The following is a 23,172-nucleotide window of genomic DNA, read 5'->3' on the forward strand; positions in this document are numbered from 1 at the left end:
AAACCAAACTGCCAACATTGGGTTTGGGAAGGCATGTTCTCACAGCCTCAGGTATGTAGAAAATGTTTGCACGTGTTTTCCTTGAGTCATTTAGCAACATATAATGGATCGCCTGCTCCTAGATGTCTTAACATGCTATTGATTTGAGCAATCAAGCATGTCTATGCAATAAATCTGAAAGACAGAAAGTCAATTCAGAAACCAGTCCCTTGATGATAATGTTATTGCGCTCTGAATTTCCAAATGTAAATTCAGGCCAGTGCGTCATTTAACATGCAGAATTATGTGTGACATCATGGTGAAGAGGTCAATAAGGGCAGACTACACAACATGGAGGCCAAATACTCGGGGTGCTGACCTTTGACCCTACTGAAGCCACCCTGGAGATGCTGTGAGAAGCAAATATTAAAATGCATGTAGACATAACATTGTACAAATGAAATCCTCACAATATCGGCTTTGGATACGAAACAGCTGTCAGCCCGTGAGAGCTGGAAAGTCATTTGGAGTTCAATTGGTTCCTTTTAGTTGTGTGCGATCAGAGGGCACACGTGCGACCACAAACGCTCGTCCTGGAGGATTACAGAGTGGCGCGTCCCCCCCGTCGGCTATATTTAGCGACTCGACAGCCAAGGCGGAGCAGGTTTGCCCGTCGGCTCAGCCGCGGCGGTGTCAGTGTGGGGATCAGTGTGAGCAAATCCTCTGTGGTTTCATAACAGCGACGTGCTGACGGCCAATCAAAGCTGCTGTCGGGCAGAGCTAAGGTGACAATGCTAATGCCTCAGCATCCTGTCACCACAAACAAGACAAGCTTTGTCATCTTTTCAGCTCTACTCAGAGGTAGTTAATTGCTCACATTCTGCCGCCCGAAAGTAGTCTGGCACCAACTGTTTACAAACATTCGTGAACATTCTAAATTGCTCCGAGGTGTGATTCTGAGCGTGAATGTGTGCCCTGTGATTGGCTGGTGACCAATTCCTTCCACCCAAAGACAGATGATATTTGCCCCAGCAAGGTTGCGACCTTCGTGAAGATAAGCGGTTCAGCTGATGGATGGATGGATGGATGGATGAAAAAGTCATCAACATGATAGCACCCAAGGACCACATGATTATCCCTGGGCCCTCTGGCTCACTAGTGATTAGACATTGTGATTTCCAAGCAAATATTGGAATTTCTTTTTAAGAAATTGCAGAGATTTATAGAAATCTCAGTCTGGTATAAAAATTTGGCATATCAATAACATGGTCAGTGTTATTTTATATATATATATATATATATATATATATATATATATATATATATATATATATAGTTCAACTTAAAGGTCATTAGAGCAAATGGTAGTCCTGGACCTGGGTCACTTCCCAATAATTGTCTCTCGGTTGAAAAAAAGTTTCAGCGTCATGTTTTTTGTGTGTGCGTGTGTGTGTGCGTGTGTGTGTTTTTTTTTTTTTTTGACAGCGTCATCTTCTCCCGGAAGAATGCCTACAGAAACGTCATGACGCACGCCAGTTTTGGTCCAATTGGAGCGCGGGAGGGCTTAAGGCGTCTCGCGCCGGGTAAAAAGGATTTTGACAGTTGAGAGTGCGATTCCCAGCTGGGCAACGTCCGCGCCGGGACGCGCAGAATGGCGGCGGCCGCCTGCGGCCAGCACGGAGCCGCCGCAAAAAGCCAGACTCGGGAGCATATCCGGAGGAACCGCGAGAATTCAAACCGGAGACGAGCTGCTCTTTTGTTCCTCTCCAACATCTCGCTGGACGGCCGCCCGGTGCGGAGCGGCTCAGCCGAGCGGGGAGGAACGCAGCGGCGCGTCGATGCCTTCCCGGAGCGGAGCGAGCTCGCTTCTGCCACGCTCCCGGAGCCGCGTAGCGACGACGGGACACGCTTGGCGAGTTTGCCGGCTTCCGCCAGCAGCGGGGACGTGAAACCAACGACGACGACTATACAGCGGACGGGCGCAGGGCTCTTGGCCGTGCCGCCCATCGTCGTCCTGCCTTCCGACGCGGGGGGCGCGGAGATGCTGCTTGGTCGCCGCCGGGACTCTGCGCCCTCGGCGGCCGACAGCCACCTGCTCTCGCCCTCACCGTCGGCTTCCAACAGCAGCCTGCAGCCTTCACCCGTGGCACCGCGGAAGTCGTCCACGCTGCTGTCGGTACACAGCTGCAACTCGCTGTCCTCTGACTTGAGGCAAAGGTGAGCGCAAAAGACGAGAGGAGAACTTCTTCTTATTTGTTTGTTTGTTGGCCACTTCGGACAGTCACTCGGTCTTTCGCAAAACCAGTTGCGTTTCCACAGCCCCTGAGGCACCAAGAAATAGGGACCCCCTCCAAATAAAAAAAGCGATAACGTATAAGTGATGATAACTTTTGTTAAGTAATTTATCCGTATAAAATGACAAACAATAAGCAACTAAAACAAAAAACAAACTTTGCAAACGTCGTATAAATAACTTTCTAAAATAACGTGTGTAAGTGATCAGAATGATAAACACCACCAAGTAAAAAAAGGAATAGAATGCAAGAATTGTCACATGAGTGATAAGTTCTTTTGTTGTCCTTGAAAATGAACTCTTCGACAATGTGCACATACCGTACATTAATCAATATCCTGAAAAGATGCTTGCACCAATCTAGCAAAAGCTATTTTCCAAGTGTTGTCCCCAACACCATACAGACAAAAGACCCCAAATTGGGGTACAGGAGACCTTAAGATAAATTCATAAAATATACAAAAAGGAACCAGGTCTAGCCAGAAGCTGAGCTGCTCTGCATGTGTTGGTTTACAGACACGGTGTGTGCCACATACACTTCCTGTCCCTCCCCTAATATGTTCCTAATATGTGTGTGGGAGCCCTAATAATCTGCCCATTGTATTTCATACTCACACACATCTAGCTAGTTTTGACAAATTGTGGCAAGCAGGATAGCGATTAGCAGAATTATCAAAATTTGGTTGTTGCCATAACATCAACCAATAACATCTGAAAGTTAACACATTATAAAATTTATGTTTTCAACTCTATTTTCTAAAACAAAAAATTATAAATGTCAAAAAAGATCTTTTATCTCGATCCATGTTCCTTTTTGAAGATCCTTGGAAAGCGCAGCTCCAATGTTTGTATGAGAGCACACAGTATTATACCATGGTCTAGGATCAGGGTACAAAAGAATGACCCCTGTAAACATGCAAAAAAGGGCAAAAGTCGGACTTTCAAAAATTCATAACTCACTTCCTGTTCATATTAGACGTTAAAATATCAAATTTTTCGCCATGCCCGATGAGACTGCCAAGTTTGGTGAGTTTTTGTGCATGTTTCGGGGGTCAAAAATGCGATCGAACAATCGGAAAAATAATAATAATAATAATTTCAACAAAAACAATAGCGACTTCGCAGCGGTCGCTGCTCAGGCCCTAATAATAATAATAATAATAATAATAAAAGTAATAATATTTTCTACAAAAACAATAGGGACCTCGCAGCCGTCGCAGCTCGGGCCCTAATAACAATTTCTAGAAAAACGATAGGGACCTCGCAGCGGTCACTGCTCGGGCCCTAATAATAATAATAATAATAATTTCCACAAAAACAATGGGGACCTCGTAGCGGTTGCTGCTCGGGCCCTAATAATAATTTCTACATAAACAATAGGGACCTCGCCGCGGTCGCTGCTCGGGCCCCAATAATAATTTCTACACAAAGTCCATTGTGGTGACCGGCCCCTTTTAAGTAAATTCAAAATGGCCGACTTCCTGTAAAACCTAGCTCATTGCTCCAAGAGACTTTTTTGTAGGTCTTGGTCTTATACATACAGTGAACCCTCGCTACTTCGCGGTTCACCTTTCGCGGATTCAGTGCTTCGCGGGTATAAAAAATATTCGGGGGCATTGTAGTTTCGCCGAGCGGCACGACGGGCGCTGGAGCGGGTGAATACTTGATTCTGATTTCCTCAGGAAATGACATCAGTGTACATCATCATCTGTTAATGTACAGTACACCCTAAATGAATGCACAGCGCCCTTAGCCGTTAGATTATACAATCAGGCGGCGCAAAATTACAGTGTCCAATTTTCTGATCCATGCAAAGTTCCCCGAAGGCAGAAATTAGACAGTTTAAGCAATAAAAAACAAGTAATTCAAACGGATGAATGGAATGTTGCTGACTAATTGAGGAATGAAGAGAGAAAAACTGTGCATAGAGTTAAATTCCTAAAATTTCAATCAACTCGTAGATGAGAATGATGTGATTATCCCCACGAAAGAACAAAATTGACGATTAGAACAAAACGGCAATACACTGACTGGTAGAAAAACGGGCTCACCAAAGACTCACAATGATACACTTCTACTTCTTCAAATGTCTCATATTATTATTTTTTTTCTTCTTTTTGCTGAAAAGTCAGAGGAGATTGGGGTCTGGAAAAAGGATGTAATTTTTAACTCTCAAACGTGTAGGAGGCCTGCTTCCCGTATGTAGACTGTAATTTGACAACAAAGCTCTTGTTAAATTGTTGAAGTCCACTGGACGAAACCTCTGTACTACCGGATTTAATCACGAATAGGAAGGAATTATTTGTCTCTTTTCTTCTTGTGCTGTTTATACTAGTCTAAATGATTGAGTTTTGATGAGTCAAACTGAGCAAAAAGCAAACATCAGAGATGCTGAAGTAAGGGAAAGTTTGGCCTCCCTTGTCTGCGTTGTCATTTGTCACGCCTGATGACTCATTGCAGTCATTGCCCAATGATGACAACTTGGATAGGATTTTCTTCTCTCAAATATCTTTGAGAACTTTTGCTGAATTGAACAATTGGAGAGAGAAATGTTGGCCACCTGAAATGTCTTGTATTGACGGTTACTTGGCGATTATGACGGCTGTTGGTACATGATGCCGAATTGTGAACTGGTGCCTCTGCAAAGAGGAAGTGGGGGAGGGCGAGTGGATAAAACCACATATAGACATCATGAAGTCAAACAAGATGCAAAAATGCAACAGTAAGACCATGAGATAAGGTCGTCAAGATAACCCGAGTAAAAGTGTTTACCCAATAAGGAAGTTTTCTCTTGCCGGCCCACTTTTGTTGTTTGTCTCCATTTTGGCAGTGTTTCAAGCCCGTGTCACTAAACACCGCTTAACCTATTTGCATGTGACGAGAGACTGTGAAAATGAGCCTCGCATAACAGCTCATCAGTCCAAACCAGGCACCAGCTGTCGTTTGTTTTCTAGGTTGATTACTTAATGACGTTGTGTGACTCACTTGCAGTGTTGCCTCAGTTCCCTAAAAAAGTAACTTTGTTACTGTACCAATTCCACGTTTACAGTCAAAGAATGATGAACCCCAACCTCCATTAAATGACTTTCTCTGCATATTCCTGCGATCATTTTGAGTAACTATAGCAAATTTGAGCAATATCTCGTTTTTCTAGGTAAAGTTACAAAAGTGTGAGCCAAATAAACATTATGGCATGTACCACATAGTTAGTTTTGCTTTTAGCATAATAGTATTGTGACGGTTCATAGAGAGCATTAAAAAAAAAAAGAAAGAAAACCTTATTTGTATGGATAGGTCTAATCCCCCAGAACATTTTGAGAGGTTGGACGTAAAAAAAAAAAAAAAATCAGAAATGACAAAGTTATCGCACCTCAAAAGCAGAGCTCTTTTTTGGTCCCTTTTTGCATTGTTAAGTTATTTACTTTACATGCACAAGGGTTTGAAAGACAAATTTAATGAGCCATGGTTAAATGCAGTTTAATTCTCTTTGCTACATCATTTTACAGTAAACTTCAGCTGCAAATGGAAAAAAACACAAATGCGATTCATTTTGTATGCGTGATAAATGTCAACACCGCCGGCAGACACCCACTTAATAATCCCTCTTGATGTTTTGCACAAACTCCAATATTCACTTTTATGAGGATGTTGAGAATTCCAATGTCATGAAAACACAGAGTGACAAGAAAGGTGGGGCAGATAGACGATGAACTTGCACGCCACACTCCACATGCATGCATACACGTCATTATGAGCAACATCATTGAGAGGTGGAATTTAGCCGACATTTTCTTTCTGCTGTGTGTAAAACATGCATACTTTTCCAGTGAAAACAGTTGAATTCCCCTCCACACCCTTACTACACACACATACTTGGGCTCGCATGCACACACACACACGCACACAATTCGTCATGACCTTATTTCTGCAGTACTGTAATGTATTTCCTTAAACTATTTCTTTGAGAAGAACTGGACAGACACATTACAAGACACGTTTCTGAACTCAACACACTTCATAACAAGCATCAATTTTCCAATTGTTTGCCAAATCTATTCATCAAAAAAGGCTTACAGCATTCTTAAGGCACTCCCAAAAACTAAATAGAATCTTTCTTCCAATATTCTATATTTAAAAACAGCCAGACTGCCTGAAGATTGACCCTTCTGGCTTAATGCTGACACACTAACCATCTGTTTTGCTATGTTTTAGTTTTTATGTAATGGACTGAACACAAACAGTGAAGCAACAATCTGTAGACAGAAAATATAGCAGTGCTCAGTCATGTCCTATGCCTAGAACGACTAATATTAGTGCCGTACTGATGAGATTAGAGAAAAGTTCTTATGTTATTTTATATCCCACTTGCGTTTGAAGCAGGATGCGCTTTGCTGCATTATGATTATGCAATACAATACAATACAACTTTATTTATATAGCACATTTCACAACAGCTGCAGCTGTAACAAATCACTTTCCATTTGGTGTAATATAAATTAGCAGGAAATTAGAACACAAATTAAAACACATTTACAGTAGATAGCAGAAAAACAGCGTAACAGTGACCAAGTCATGTTGAGTTCAAAGCTAAAGAATAAAAATGTGTCTTCAAAAGAGTTTTAAAAATGGACAGAATGGGGGCTTGCCTAACATTCAATGGGAGCTCATTCCACAGAGAAAGACCGGCAACAGAAAAGGCACGATCCCCCCTGAGGCTGCCCTGAGTCCTCGGCACCTCCAGCAGCATGTGGTCCATAGACCTGAGGCAGCGGGCAGGTGCTTAGGGGTGGATGAGTTCAGAGAGGTACACCGGGGAGAGGCCATTTAAAGATTTAAACACAAACAGAAATATCTTAAAGCGAACTCTAAAGTGCGCTGGGAGCCAGTGAAGACAGGTCAAGATTGGGCTTATGTGCTCTGTCTTCCGAGCGCCAGTTAAAAGGCGAGCAGCAGCGTTTTGGACCAGTTGGAGGCGCTTTAAGGAAAGACTGGCTGACTCCAAAATAAAGTGCATTACAGTAATCGAGCCGAGAGGTAACGAAAGCATGGATTACTGTTTATGAGTGTGTGGCTTCACTTTAGTCAGCTGCCTCTGATGAAAGAAGCTGGATCGAACAACCACACTGATTTGCAGATCTAATTTAAAATCACTATCCAAGGGTAAGTTCGGGGAAATTTGATGCTACTTATGCCACACTAGTAAGTTTTGGCTGAAATTGCCCCACGGAAAATGTTTCTGGACAAGAAAAATGCAGTTTGCTGCTATGCACATTTACAAACTAAAAAGCGGGTTATACAAATAAAGAAAGCACATTGTTTATTCATTGTATTGTCATATTTTTATAGTTTAATCAAAAATCCATGCTTCAAGTCCTTGGGGTTTACGCGCAAAACAATTGGAAAGTTGTTCATCAAATCAAGTTGCAAATGGTGATGAGCCAAATTGCCCCTCAAAGATTTTAAGCCTTGCACATTATTGTTGGACTTGCCAACTGAATATTGATGCAGATGCAGATTGTGTGTATGTCGTGATGCAAGACACACGGCAGCAGGCCTGCTAAGTGATTATCACCTGGACCCTCTCGGCCCTTGAGTGTGCTTGTTGGTTGAAGCACAAGATTTTTAATCTCCAACTGGTGCTTGGTCACTCAGTACGTGCTACGGATTGACTTGGAGTGGATTTAAGTATATCTCCCTCCCTGTCTGGTGGAAATGCTAACACTTGATGAATAATGAGCAGAGCAGGATGTTACTGCGTGCATTCACATGTCAATTCACTGACGAGCAAGAGACAACATTACTAGGACTGGTAAAAAGTGTCAAAATTTGAGCCTCTTAAGTGTAAACTGTTCCCCGGTTTGTCAAGTCCTCCATGAAAGCAGAATGATCATTTTCAAAATAAAAAAAGATCTGCCTTGACTTTGGAAAATGATGATCAACGTTTTGGCTGTCTTTTAGACAAAACCATTAACTGAATCATCATCATTTTTATTGTGCATTTTCTGCACTTTCCATCTCAAATAACTGTTTTTGAATAATGGGATGGAAACTAAATATTTTCTTTAATCGAAGTAATCAATGAATCAAAAATAATCATTGGGTGAAAAAGCTGATACTTTTGGTTCTTTGGAATATTTTGACAAAAACACTTCATGCAGATCTTAACCCCTGGAAATTGTTTGGAATTGTTTGCATTGTACACTACCTTGAACAACAGTTGTGTTAACATTAACATCTGATTATACTTTGAGGGGATTTCTTCATTTGTAGTCCATTTAACGTGGCCTATCAGGAGGATAGAAAATGTAATTCAAGAAGAGAGAGCAAACTAATCGATGTTGGTGATGGGGCGCAACAATTATATTTGGAGTCTTTCCAAGGGGCAAAGCTACACTAATCGACATTGTGCGGCTCGTGACAGACTGACAAATTTAGTGCAAAGTAAGAAAATGGCAGCGGAATTGGCAAAATGCAGAGACACCCTCAAGTTCTAATTAGTGACGTCCCAACAAGCATACATAAATGATTTGAGAACACAATTGGTTTCAAATTGTCAAGCAATGGTGAAATTCATGTCACCACAGCATCAAAGCTCCAAAGTGTCAGCAAAAGCTTGGGGATATTTGTGTGCACTTAGTCTTTTATGTAAACAACAATCATCATTCTCAGCAGCACTGAAGAGATTTTTCCATTCCCACCAAAGTTTCCACAACATCCTGGACAAAAGAAGCTGCTGGGTTCTCATGGGAGAGGGTCGCTGCAGGTCACGCTGATTAGAATGCGGCTGCAGATGGAATCTGCCGCTCAGATATTGTCTCTCACAAACAACACAAAAATATTCACTCTCTCACACACACACACACACACGCACACACACTGTAGTTTATCCTCCGGAGACCAACCAAACTCATTTGTAAATCAGCTTGCACCATCACCAACGAGAACGTCTGATTGTACTCACTCATAAAAAGAAGCAAAAGCTTGTCTCTTTTGCACATCAGCTCTGTTCAGCTCATTTTCTTCCCACTAGAACTGATTCTTGTTTAAGTTGAACCAAAACACGATAGATTGCTAGCGCTTAAATTAGCATCGGTCCATCTATTCAGTTTTTCTTCTTTGCCAACTTGTCATTTGGTGTGTTTATATATCTTCATTCGGCTGTCATTCCCACACAAATGGAACATTCCTGAATATCCTCCAGACTGTCCTGGAATGGTGATTTCCGTGGAAATGTGAAGGCTGAGAAAATCCCATCATGTGACGGGTTACAGTAAACCCTAAAGATAGATTGGTGGCTCTCTTCAGTTGATAAGCGCTTGGCGGGATGGTGAGCAGCCACGATAAGAACTTTCATTAAAAAAGATGACGTGACGTTTGCATGCGTGTGAGTGTCATATCTTGTGTCGTACTTCTCTGGTGTCTGGAAGTAAGACTTGGGTAAAATGTGGCCACAACCGGCCCTCCCGCAGCCTCTCACCGGCCCTCATCGTGACCATGAAGTCAAAGTAAAATGCAAAATATGCACTGCTTTTATTTTGAAAGTTGTGCTTTGATTTTATGCGCAGACGTGGATGCTAGAATAAGCAAAGTAGCGAACAAGAGCTATGGCTTGTGTCTGCATTGTTGCCAACATTTAGTTTTTACCAACTTTCCAACGCCAAAAAAGAGACCCATAAAAAGGACAATAATGGCGCTAATGTTAACAGCATTTTTATTTCTTATTTAGGGAAGAGGGCTGAGATGATTTGGCCTGATAATACTCTACTCTCATCTACAGTTTTTATTGGCTATACCTCACTGTCAATAATATTATATTTCCCACTTATCCATATATTTGGGAGTTCTGAAAAGGAACGGCGACAATGAGTTGATAGTTGGTGCACACTTCATATGATCAGTTTTAAAGTGAAAATATGTCATTTTAATGACGGCTTCATTTTGTTTCAAATGTGTTTTCGCTATCACACATATTCCCACGTCGCAATTTCCTGAAACAAGACAAAATGCTTTTTCTAAATTCATGCGTGTTAGCAAAACGTTATGAGTTGGCTTGGCTCTCGTCAAGAATTCTGCCCCTTTGCAAAATGTAATTCCTAGTTCTCTTAATGATGGGAATCCTCTTGATTAACATTATATTCCTTCTTCCACCTCAAAAATCGCAGAATAGAAATGGCTTGGAAACGATTTCATACCAGTGATATGCCATGTGGAAATAAAAGAAGCACAAGCATGCTTTTGAAACTGTTTTGAAGGAGCGCTAATGCGGGAATACACGCACCGTGCCATTTGATTCAGTGCAGGTGCTGCTGTGTGTCTGTTGTGATGATGTCACAGCTGTTGCATAACTTCTGTGATGTCATTGAGCCGATCTCCTTGGCCTGATTTTTTTTATGTGGAGTTGTTTTAATCCGCGAGGTCAACACCGCCATACAACCTCTAGCAGATGGTCGCTGCAGCAAACGCTTGGAGTAGATGAGCGCCAAATAACTGCCGTGCTGGGTGCTTTCTTTCTAAAATGATCAACCAGCAAGAAATAAAAATGGAGATTTTTTTTTTTAAATCTGCAAATGCGTGAAATTTTTCAAATGCCACACTGCGAACATTGACTGCAGTGTCGATCTATATACTCAGTCATACAGTAATCATATTGTTGAAGTATAAAAAAAAACACTTTAACCCTGATATTATTGTCAAAATACAAAAATGAGTTCAGTCCACCAAATTTTTTTCACCAGGGTGTCTACACTTTTGCAAAATGTTATTCAGTGCCATAAAGTACTCCAAAGGGTAATTTAGTTGTCCAAAGAGGAACGCAAAAGAATCAAGAAGGTTTTGGTATCACATGCTCAGGGTCCGAAAAGGACGTTTGCTGTATAAATGGTTTTGTTGCTTGTCCCAGATTTGTACATGCACATTGTCAAGTCAGTTTGTCTGTGTGTCGTGTCGTTTGTGTTGCTTTTTGAGAACTTGATTCATGTTTTTCTTTTCCAGGACCCGAAATCTCTCAGGCGGTTCTCCCAGACCGCGACACACCAAGAAGATCCACTTCATTAAAAACATGAAGCAGTACGACACGAGGGGCAGCAGGTGAGACAAAAACGCTTGCTCACAAGTACGCTATTTGTGGTCTGTTGACAAAATGACATCTTAAACATGTTAATCATTTGTTGCGCCAAATGTGTCAGGGCGCAAGTTTTGCCGTGTTAGCGGGAGACAAACCATAAACTGTAATATGAGCCACCTATTTGCTTTGAGGGGAACATGAGGACATCTCGGGTGCATTTAAAAGCAACGCTATGACAAGTGACCGCAAGCAGGATTTTTCAAAATTCAAGAAACACGAGGCCAAGCTCAAGTCAGCCAATGTCAAGCTAGTGCAGGGTGCCAAAATGCTTACAGCTAATGTTAGCGTATCTCCTACTGTGGATGATCTGTTGATTTTATTTACTTATTTATTTATTTTATAATCAGCAGTATAAAGGCTGGTTTCATTAAAAGCAGCGGTTTCTCCCAAAAACTTCAGGATTTATTTTTTTTTTTTGTGAAAACAAATAAGTCATGCAGACAGTGTTTTGGATGCTAATGTTTTTCGATTTAGTGAGACCTTGAACATCTAAACTATAAAACAGCAAAAAAAATTATTTAAGAATGGCTTTTGATACCAAAATAATCATTTACTTAATAATAGTAAGACACAATCAGCAACTCTTTGGGACTCACTGGATGTTCAGTTTAGTTGCTTCTCATGCAACCACCTCCATCTTCGTCATTCGTCCAAGATCTCAGTAGCACTTTGTCCTGATCACAACACACCACATGCGGTCTGTTTGACAGTAAAATGACGTGTCTCAACGTCAATGGAAGTGAATGTTTGGATTCCATTTGCGGCATCAATGGCAGTAAATGAGTTCATGAAAAGAGAATTTTATATCTATTGGCGTGTATTTTTTTTTTTGTTTGTTTTGATACGACAAACCGCAAAAAAGAAAACCAAATTTTCATTGGGCAGCTGCATTCTTTCTCCTTAAAGAAAAAATATCTGCAGCAAATATTCATTCTGCTGCAAGGAAAATGAGTTGACGACTCATCCCAGTGGAGCCAAGAAACTGATGTGAAATGTATCGGATCATATTATTACTCGTATTTATTCTCGTTTGAAGCAACTTGTCACTTTCCAAGCCATTGCTTTGTCTCCTATTGTGATTGTTTTCAGCATAATTGTTCCTCTATTATATTCTATTCTTGTACTTCCTTGCAGAATGAACAAATCTGACCTCTGGGTCAGGCGAACAAGAATGAATCGTTCGGTAATAATAGACTCACGGCTGATTGTTCCAAAAATAGATTTAGCTATAAGCGGCGCAGCTGTTTGTAGATCACTAGTCACAATGTCATCCCACAGCCGTGAAAAATCAAGATGGGTGTTGTGGTACCTTGTGTTGTAAGCCACCGCTTCAGCTGTCTGAATCTTTGTCGTGACCTGAAGAGTTGACAAAAAAAATGGCCTTTGTGTCAATATATATCTTATTGTAGCTCATAGTGAAATAAATCATGCAATTATGCACTAAACCGCCCTGCTGCTGTCACAAAACGAGTATGGAAGTCAATATCCTGTTCAGTCAAATCCCCCCAGACGGCCGAGTCTTGACTTTCCCATGCATCATGGGAACCCAGTGCTCGTTTGTGTATGTGCGTGCGTCCAGAGCCAGCCAAATGCAAACACTCTTTCACGACAGTAGGACAAATGTGATTTGAGTTGGATGTTCACAACTGTGATGGGAGGAAGATGAATTGCCGTCGCATGATTTCTTGTTTTCAGGATCGTGTTGATCTGCGCTAAAAGATCCCTGTGTGCAGCCTTCTCTGTCCTGCCGTACGGAGAAAGCTTTTACCTCAGGTACACGCACGCACGCACGCATGCACACACACAACACAAATGCACACTTCAAGACATTCACGTCCACGCTGAATGATAAAAATATTTCCAAATTGTATTTTTATGTTATCTATATATCTAATAAATAAATAATTACGGTCGATAAATAATCAAACCTATGAGGAGTTAATACCCGCATAATGTGCTTTGAGACTTTCACATCCCCTCCGCTCCAGAAGTTGAAATTTTCCATTAAACTTCTTATTCATCATATTTATGTGTCAGCTTCCACTCTTTTTTTTAATGAACTGTAGGCAGATAATGTACATAACATCAGCAAAAAAAAATGGGAGCTTGCTGACAGGGTAGAACATTTTGGTTAATGTAAGCATTTAATAGTAGACCTTCACTTCGCGACACGATTCAGTTCTCTACTGTGCAACAAATGGATTGTGATTTAGAATTTTGAAAGATTTTTATGCCAATTGACATTCCACTCTGACAGGTTGAACATATTACTGGTTTATTACTGGTTGAACACATACTGGTTTATGTGTACATTTTTGGCCGCTTATATTAAGACCTTTTTTATTTTTCTCCTCCATTTTCATGACAGCCAAGTGATTCTGATGAGAACATCAAAGGCATGTTTGTGGTCCTTACCCGAGGGCAGTCCTGCGCACCAGGCTTTGCAATTCATGCTAAAACGTGCACTGTATTCTTTCACATCCTATTGAATTTTAGCAATAATGGACTGAAATCCGTGTTAAAAGCCCATTTGCAAGGAAGGGCTGGAAAGAATGAGGCTGCTCTCCAGTCAAATGAATGTTTTTCCTCTGCCTTTCTGTCTCTAGTGAGCCAATGTTGAACCATCCCCGGCGGAGACACTCGTCAGGGAATATTTCCACTTCCTTGGAGATGATGGGACTGGAAGGTTTCCACATGGAGACATACAGCAGGGTATGTCAACACCCGGCCGCCCACGTCACAAAAGTAAATTCCCACGTGACTGTTCCTTTGCGTCTTGCCCAGTCGGTGTCGTACGCCCAGTTCCTGTACCCCACCAACGCTTTGGTCAGGCAGAAGCCGTCGTCCGCCAGCGACCTGACGCTGCAAATTCCCGTTTCCAGGAGCGCTCACAGCATGCCCGGCCGGAGTTTCCCCCCGAGTAGGCTCAACAGCGCTGTGGGACTCGACCTTGGTAGAACATGTGCACACACACACACACACACACACACACACCCACACACCCCCACACACATCCAGTGTGACTGCAATCTCATCTTCATGTTCTGTGTACATAACAAACTTCCAATTAGGACAAATGTTTTAGAATTCAGTTCTTTTGTTTTCAAGCCATCATGTCATTTGAGTCAACCATCAATGGTACATTTTTTTTAATGAGATTTGATTTGGCATATCATGTAGTGTATTTTGCTGAGTTTGTCGCAAGCCTGTTCCAGATATTCAGTGAGCTGGCTCAAGTGTTTTCTGGATTTGGTCACGTGATATCCGCACGGCAATCCCGTGGGCACTGGGAAGTAAATTTCAATTGATAACAGGTGGATGAAAATTGTTTTTTTCAGTTTCATTCTTATTCCACAAACACAATATTAATCAGTATACAGTGATTAGACTCATGGGAGTGCATAAAACAAATCGGAAAGCATATTTTTTTTTTAGTTTAAGTTTTTAGGCAAAGTGATATAACAACATGAAAAGACACACTTATTTGGACGTGTCAGTTTTAATAGCCCCTCAGAATTTCAGGCCAAACCAATTGATGGATATTTTGAACTGAAAATTGTTGATCAATTGGAAAAGGGCTTAATTTATTTGAATTTAAGGCATTTTTTGACCACATTTTCTGTAGGCAATATCACACAAAAACCTCCCCAAAAGTGCAATTATTTCAGAGATTAAAAAAAAAAAAACTCTCATCATGCATATCTCTAAATTCTTGCTATGGTGTAATCAGATTGAAGTGTCCGTTCCAACCACATTTTTACTGACTGTAATTTTTTGGAAATCTTTTCAAATTGCTAATTCTAGTAATTCGGGAGTCGATGAATACCCAACCCACTTACTGTATTTGTTATTCACTACAAACGCATTTTTAGTGAACATTTTCAGGAGCACATTTTGGGGGAAATCTTGTCACATCACTGCTTTGCGATAGCCGGAAGAAGATTGCAGTTAGTAGAAACTCACAGGAAGGAAGGATGCTAAAAAAGAAAACAAACCCGAACACAGGACGTTTTGCTGCAGCTGTGCCTGCGTATAAACACAACATATGTGACATGTGCAACGACTTGTTATTAGTCACTGAGTCGAAATACCTTCATTAACACAACGCAGCTGTTCTCATGATTGCGCTCTCATTCCACATTCATGCTGTGCTGTGTTTTTACATCCTACATTTATCCATCCTACGTACAATATTACCCATTTTCTATGTCCGGTCGATACAATATGTAGCACATTTGGTACTGGGCCACTCAGAAACCGTGAACAAAAATGATGTTGTTGGTCATTCGGGCCTGAAAGATGTTTTATTTTTTTGCATAGCATAATGGCCGACCAGCAATTACCTAAGCTATTTTTAATGACATAATTGCCATAAGCAAGAAAACAACAAATTCAACAAACAAGAAGACACCAGTTTCCTGGATTCAATCTCTGCAGACCTTACAGTCTCGGATGACAACATATGCAAACATAAAGAAAGAATACAATTTTTAGCACGCACACTGCTATGTTTTTCTGATATTGTGACAGTGACTTAGACAATATGCATAGTCTAACAACTTTGAAATTCGGTTGATCCGTCTTTGCCACTGTCCACAGTTCACCCACTTGTCTATGTCACGTCACACAGTAGTCAAAACATTAGCCCACAGTTTTTGGCCAGAGTCTTCGGAAAGGGGGAAAAAAATAATAAAAGAGAAGAAGAGCCAAGAATTAGTAAGAACTTGTACATGACAGCTGCTTATTAATATAAAGCGACAAGCTTGCAAATGCAGCAACAACCCTCAGAATTGCCAAAAAGCACTCATTTCCTTGCGGCTTACATTTTGTGAAGCGAGATTTTCAATGAAGGCCACAAAAACCAAATTCTTAAGTGGATAAAACATAGTTGACATAGTTCTTTATCTCGCATGACCACAACATGGGACAAAGATGGGATGAAGAAAAACAAGCGTAAGGCTCCCACTAATTACATCTCCATTCATGGCAAGGTGAGCTGCATTTGAAATAATGAATTCATTTTTGTTTGTTTCTGTGCCGGTTCATCAAAATAACTGTGGACGGTGAAAGAGGTCGTGGCCCAAAAACAGGTTGGGCATCTCCCTTATATTGGGATGCAGGAGTTTCTAGCTTCCACTGTTGACCTTTCCAATCAGCACTTGACCTAAACTGATGCCTGCTCTTATGCCGAGAAAAGACCAACAAAGGTGGCCCAAATTAGATTTTGTGCATCTCTCCTGTTTTGCAGCACTGGAGGACGTGACAGACTACGACCCAAACATCCTCAGTGATCCCCAATGGCCTTGTGGCAAACACAAGCGGGTGCTGATCTTCGCCTCCTACATGGTGAGAACATTTTTCCATAGTGGAAGAAGCATTTTGATTCACTGGAACGGATCTTGCATGGTTTTTCTCTTTTGCCCTTTTTTGCAACATTCATGAAATAATCTTCTCAATTTGGCCAACTCCATCCACAGTCAATATTTGAAATACAATCTGTTTATTCTCTGCAGTGACTCCCCGAGTGCCTCAACAAATGATTTTATTTTTTATTTTTGCTTTATGCTGTGAGCAAAAACTTGGTATACAGCAGCCTTGCAGACGTTTTACCATGACATAGCGGCAACAAACTTGACAAAACCTGGCCTCAGTTTACGTGGTTACCTCCTCAAGCAAGTGAAAGCGACAGTCGAGTTTGCAGGCATTTTCCATTTTTTGTGCAGCGTCGTTTTTTTCTAACCATAGCTCTTAAGAAGGTGAAGGAGAAGAAGGAATTCATTGAATTCAAGCATGAAGTCCTCATGTACTGTAATTGTTGCTTCATGGCAAAAACATGTCACAGATGTGCTGTGAAGAAACCTGAGTACTCTTTCAAGTTGTATTATTTGGCCTTTCAGAATAAAAAAATAATAAATACATTTAAATTAAAAAGAAATAATACATTTAAATTATTTTGCTATATTTCTTGTTTTGACCTCAATCTAAAGCTTCTTTGAAATGTCCTCTCAGAAAAAGGTAAAAATGATGTTGGAAAAATCATTTGCAAGAGTCAAGAAGTGGCGAATAGACGCACACAGAGCGCCTTCATGTCAGCTTAATGAAGTGCCGATAGGCAGAAGCTTAGTGGGATCCATTCCAAAGGGACGCACACACGCATACACACCCACACACACACTACTGCTTAATCCATCCTGGCGGATTTTTACCACAGCAGATGAGCTGTGCCTCTCCTGATCTGAGCCGTGTGTGTACGACGTGTATGTGTGCACGTGCGTGGCACATTCAGTGGCTCGCTTTTTTCCTCCATTGGAAGGTTCCATTGGCTGTGAACTGCTCGAAAGCAAAACATCTTTTGTTTTTTTTTCTTCCCTTCTCACAGACCACCGTCATTGAATATGTGAAACCATCCGACCTGAAGAAAGACATGAACGAGACATTCAAGGAGAAGTTTCCTCATATCAAACTCACCCTGAGTAAGATTCGCAGGTAAAGTGATTACGTCAAGGCGCAAACGTTTTCTGAAAGTGGCCAAGCCAAAACGCGTTTTGCAATGGTTGGTTGCGCTTGCTGCAAATCACAAGGGATCTTTGGCTTCTGTGCGTTTCAGTCTGAAGCGAGAAATGCGGTCGGTGGGCGAGGATTGCGGCCTGCAGCCCGCCACCGTCGCAATGGCCTTCGTTTACTTTGAGAAGTTGGTGCTGCAGGGGCGACTCAACAAACACAACAGGTCGGCCTGCTTATGCCTTTGGGCACTCAAGTATTCTTACTTCAGTCACCAACAGCTGGGTTATTTCCAAAATGGACTGAAAGCGTCAGAAAAATATTTTTACCAGAAGTGATTTTTTTTTCCCTCCAAAAGCAAGAGTCAACTGGGCATGTTGACTCGTTGGCCCCGTTTAGTGTTGGGATGTCATAATTACAACTCAAGTTGATTTTTTCTTTTTTTTTTTTCTTTTCTTCAAATGAGCCCTTCAATTAAAACGTTCCCTTTCATTTTGTTTTATTCAACAGGAAGTTGGTGTCAGCGGCCTGCATCCTATTGGCCGCCAAGATCAGCAGTGATCTAAGGAAACAGGAGGTCAAACACCTCATTGATGTAAGACTCGCACACGCACGCAGCAATTTACCAAAACAGAAGCATTTAAAAAAAAATCACACTTTTCATGCGTATGTGAGTTGCAATTTCTGTATCTTGATGCCAGTTGTGTATTACAAGAACATGAGCCGAGCCCTGCCATGAATAACAAACACAGGGACTAAAAATGCAGGTTAAATCGGACTCCTCCCCGATGTATAAAGGTTGTCCCTTTTGACATGTATCACATTGACATGCTTTATTCTACCACTTTCCTATTAGACAACCGATTGGCACAAACTTATGGCATCTCGGGCGGTTTCAAAAAGCCAAAAAATGTCAAGTGTGAAGGGTTTCAGAGGAAAGTTGTGGGTTTGTTGAATTTGTGGCTAATTTGTGAAAAGAAAGATTCAAGTATTATTCTAATAAGATTATCGTAAAATGGCACCTTGACTTCTAAGTGCCCCAACTCAAGAGTTTTTCAAGATGCTCCATTTTCTTTTTTTTTTTTTCTTTGTGATGCAAACAAAGGTTTGACTTTAGCTTGAGCTTCAGACATTTTACCACTAGATGGCAGCAGCAAACTTCACAGCATCTGACCCCCATCTTTTCATGTTTGTTACCTTGCACTGGAAATACAGTTATCATTTTGTGGTTTGGGGATCACAAGTTCCGTTTTTTGTGCGGGTGATTTGCTACATTTCTAACCACGTTTTTTAAAGCTAAAGTGCTGTGATGAAGTAGATGATTTCCACTGGATTAAAGAATGAAGGCATGGAAAAGTATTAGCAAGTGTGGCAAAAAAATGCAGAAAACAAAATAAAAATAACGAAATAGTGAAAATTAAGTTCAGTGAAAGTGAAGTTTAAAAAAAAAAAAAAAAAAGTTTCAAAAACCTTGTGTGTGTTGTGTCTTGAGCAGAAGCTGGAGGAGCGCTTCAGGATCGGCAGGCGGGAGCTGATAAGCTTTGAGTTCACCATCCTGGTGGCCTTGGAGATGGCGCTCTATCTCCCAGAAAGTAAAGTCATGCCACATTACAGGCGGCTGGTGCAGCAACAGTTGTAGCTTGGCGCCCTTCCTTCACCGCTGATTTGCACAGCATTGGGGAAAAAGGGCGCCATTTATTTTTCATATGAGAAGAAGAGAAATATTTTGTTGTCTTTTATAAGTCCTTGTGGGTCAGCTGAGTGGTATTCTGGTGGGATCTCTGCTCCAATTGTGCTCTGTCTGTTTTGTAAGGAGTGCAGTTAGAGAGCTCGATCAATCCGCACACAAACGGCATATGACGGCAACCTACTTGTGTCCAGTCTGTAGTTGATTCAAATCTGAAAAAGAAGAAGCGACGTTCCCTCGAGAACAACAATGGCCAAATTGTGGACAGAGAAATCCGCAGGTTTGAGAGAGGTGTGAAAGATGACAGCCAAGTCAAACTACTTTCGAAACCACCATCTTACAACTGACACGACGTCTCTCCCCCAAAGATTGTCTCACTCCGTGGGTGCTGCGGTCGCAATCTGCCGGTTGTTACGCAAAAAGCTCATTCGCCAGTTCTGAGGGTATTGAATGGACTGTTACAGACTTAATGTGGGAACGTTATTTGTAGCAGGGAAAATCTTTCAATCCGGCTTCCTACTTATATTGTGATGTAGGAGTGGCAAGCGACGACGTAGAGTCGCATTTTCAGCTACTTTCTAAACTCTCTCGCTTCATACAATGAGGCAATCTGAAAAGCTCTGAGGCGTATCGAAACCTACCCAGTCTTCAATTGGCGCCATTTTGTTAAAAGTGGTTGGACGCAGTCTAATTTATTTAACAGCAGATTTAGGACCTTTCCACGACATGCAAACCATGTCACATATGTGCTCCGAAAACACGAAAACCTGGTACAGAGTCATGCACCGGCAACGACAACCCAAGGGTGAAAGCCCCCAAAGACGTATGATATTCCGTTAACAGGAGGACTCCACACCTAAGCTGTAGAACTGAAAAAACCTTTTGGACGCAAGGTGAAACGTCTTCAACAACCAACCCGGTTGCCTGCACTCAACTTTTTAGTGGATGACCAAGACGAGAAAGTCTGATGGTAGCCACAATTCACATGTGGAGTCACATGATCTCTGTGAGCACATGCTGAATGGGTCTGACAAAGCGAGGCGACCGGTCTTCATGTGACGCCAAAGAATGGCACCGGTGCCCGACCTGAAGAAGCAAGACAAAGCCAGTTGTCCACCAAAGATTCCGGGCGATTCCTGTGAAATGTTCAACCAATCATGCCAATCATTGTCTTCTGCTCCAACTTCAGCTATCTGCAAGTCTTCCCTCATCACCTGCCCTATAAAATGTGCCCATGCAGAGCCCAAAGGTTTGAGAAGCCCTCCTTTAAATGTGCAGACCATCTGAACAAGCAACTTGTTTTGCAGTCCAAATTAGAAGTGGGTGGGAGGGAAGCGTATCAGCAGAAAGTTCCACCTGCATTTCCATCAATGAGTTTTTACTCCCAAGTTTGGTCGTGGTCACGGTTGGTCCTTCTTTGTGGTGCCACACATCGAAGGAGCCGCAGTCAGCCGCCCTTCCTGCCCTTTCCCTCTTTGAAATTGAAAACACAAACAGACTATGATATTTTTCTACCTATATTTTTGGGGTTATATTGTAATCTTGGCGCTCACTGAAGTCGATTATTTATTCACTGATTGATGTTTGCAGCGTCGGGTAGTCGAATGTCTTCCAGATGTGGTGTAACTTTGAGTTCTCTACATTAGAGACTTGATTCTATGCAGCCTTCCTCCCATCCTTCACTATTTGACGTACATTATTTAAAACAAAGCCTGTGTTTTAACTTTGTCTACTTATCTTCCATTTGTTTATGAGCATTTTTTATATTTCATTTATTTCAAGGTCACATTTTGTTTGTTTTCAACTGACTGTTTCAGTTTCAATGTACAATGTAATATAAATGTATCAGTATCCATGTTGATTGAACGTGTCAGCCCCCCGAGCTGAACATTTCATGACATTCCCCATTCTTTCACAAAGTTCATTTAAAGCACAAACATTCCGAACACACATACCGAAAAAAAATGGTTACTGAAATTGTGTCACTTTCTCATTGTCAATGTGTTTATGATTTGAATTTGATGTTTGGTTGGAATTGGTCCTGAACTGATCATGCAGTTTGACAAAGTTGTTGCAACTTTTCATCTTGGCCCATCAAGGGTCGCCACTGTGAGTCACTTGCATGATTTGTTCAACACTGCTTTTACGTTGGATGCAAACCACCCTAAGCCACCTTTTATCCATCTTCCCTGTGTATGTTTTTGTTACATAATGTCAACATGTGGATATTTGCAGCGTGCTGTAGCTCCCGGAACCGACTGTTTCTTACTCAGCTTAGAAAATAGACCTGTGATACTTTATTTTGTTAGATGAATGCCAACCTGCTCAAGATAACTGCCGATGTTTATTAAATGTTTATTTTCCTAAAAGACATGTGAGCTCACTTTGAATTGTCTTGAATTTTCCTTGGCATTTGACATTTTGACAAACTTTCACTTCTGACGGAATATCTTGATTTTACTTACATTAATATGAGAAGTACTTGGTAAGCAATTGCACTACTAATTAATGTGGTAGGTTTAAATGCAGTGGTGTGAAGTAAGAAAGCACAAATAATAATTGTTCAGTTATCTATCCTTTACTGTACTGTACTTTCTCTGTTTCTTCCTTTGTCCAAATGGGCTTCTTACTTACTATGAATACTTCTTCGTCTATATGAAGGCTCAGAGGATCGAACGAACGTAAAAAGTCCTGACAAGCATTTGAAACTGTTCCTTGTTGCGATGCCCCAAATGGCCACTAGATGGCAACAAACATTCAACATTACGTTGGACTGGATCGAAACTATCACAGAGCTTTTCATTCAAATCATGTCGTCTGTTTAATACCGTGGTGGCTCAGTGGTGTTCTGCAACGAGATCTGTTCCGAGGATTAGACACACAAACGACCACAACATTAAATAATACGATTTGAAGGCTACCGTGACAGCGGCAATCAAACGTGAAAATGATCAACTCTCTAATGGCAGAGTTGTCCAATAGTGTTGCACCTCAAAAAGCTGTATGTGCATGGCTCAAATAAGATAACACTGATTGGACAGATACGCCGCATTCTCACTTATTTGATTTGCTATCTCTCTGACTTTTCTAGTTGAATGAAAAGACAACAAAAGGAAAAACGGACACATGCACTTTTGCAAGCGCTGCTCCAAATAAGGCAACACAATGACCACAGCATTCCTACTTTCCTTTTTGTGTGCGTGTATATGTCACGTGCTTGCTTTCCATCTGCGTGATGTTGAGAGTGGAGAGGAAAAAGGATTCTCTGTCTCTCGATCACATGCTCACTGGGTCATGAGCACAAACCGTCTGATCAGGCACATTGAGCTCTTGTCAACTGCCATAGTAGAGATTATTGACGATCAACTGGAATGCTGCAAAGATTATAGAACGTCTGTCGGAAAATTCAAGTGAAAACTAAATTGAATATGAGGCAAAGACAAACTGCTATCGCTTTGAGAACGTCCCACGAACTTGCGCGGCTTTTGATTTGACTCTTTCCATTTGCTCCACGTTGGCAAACAGATGAGGCCCACAAGTTCAAATCACCGTTGGCGTTGTGTGAATTTTCCTCCAATGAGAAGGAGC

At 41.4% G+C, this 23,172-nt stretch overlaps 1 protein-coding gene across 1 annotated transcript; it reads left to right on the forward strand.

The window, feature by feature from the left end:
* The first annotated feature begins 1,553 nt into the window (after positions 1-1,553).
* On the forward strand, positions 1,554-21,957 carry cables2b (Cdk5 and Abl enzyme substrate 2b). Its single transcript, XM_088291123.1, has 10 exons — positions 1,554-2,196; positions 11,264-11,359; positions 13,092-13,169; positions 14,003-14,108; positions 14,181-14,349; positions 16,645-16,742; positions 17,776-17,882; positions 18,004-18,123; positions 18,408-18,492; positions 19,393-21,957. The coding sequence occupies exons 1-10, from the start codon at positions 1,631-1,633 to the stop codon at positions 19,534-19,536; spliced, it is 1,569 nt and encodes a 522-aa protein (XP_088147249.1). The 5' UTR covers positions 1,554-1,630; the 3' UTR covers positions 19,537-21,957.
* Positions 21,958-23,172: the final 1,215 nt, after the last annotated feature.

Source organism: Idiotropiscis lumnitzeri, chromosome 3 (genome assembly GCF_059441095.1).
Source record: "Idiotropiscis lumnitzeri isolate Australia: NSW breed Sydney's pygmy pipehorse chromosome 3, RoL_Ilum_1.0, whole genome shotgun sequence".
Lineage (NCBI taxonomy): Eukaryota > Metazoa > Chordata > Actinopteri > Syngnathiformes > Syngnathidae > Idiotropiscis > Idiotropiscis lumnitzeri.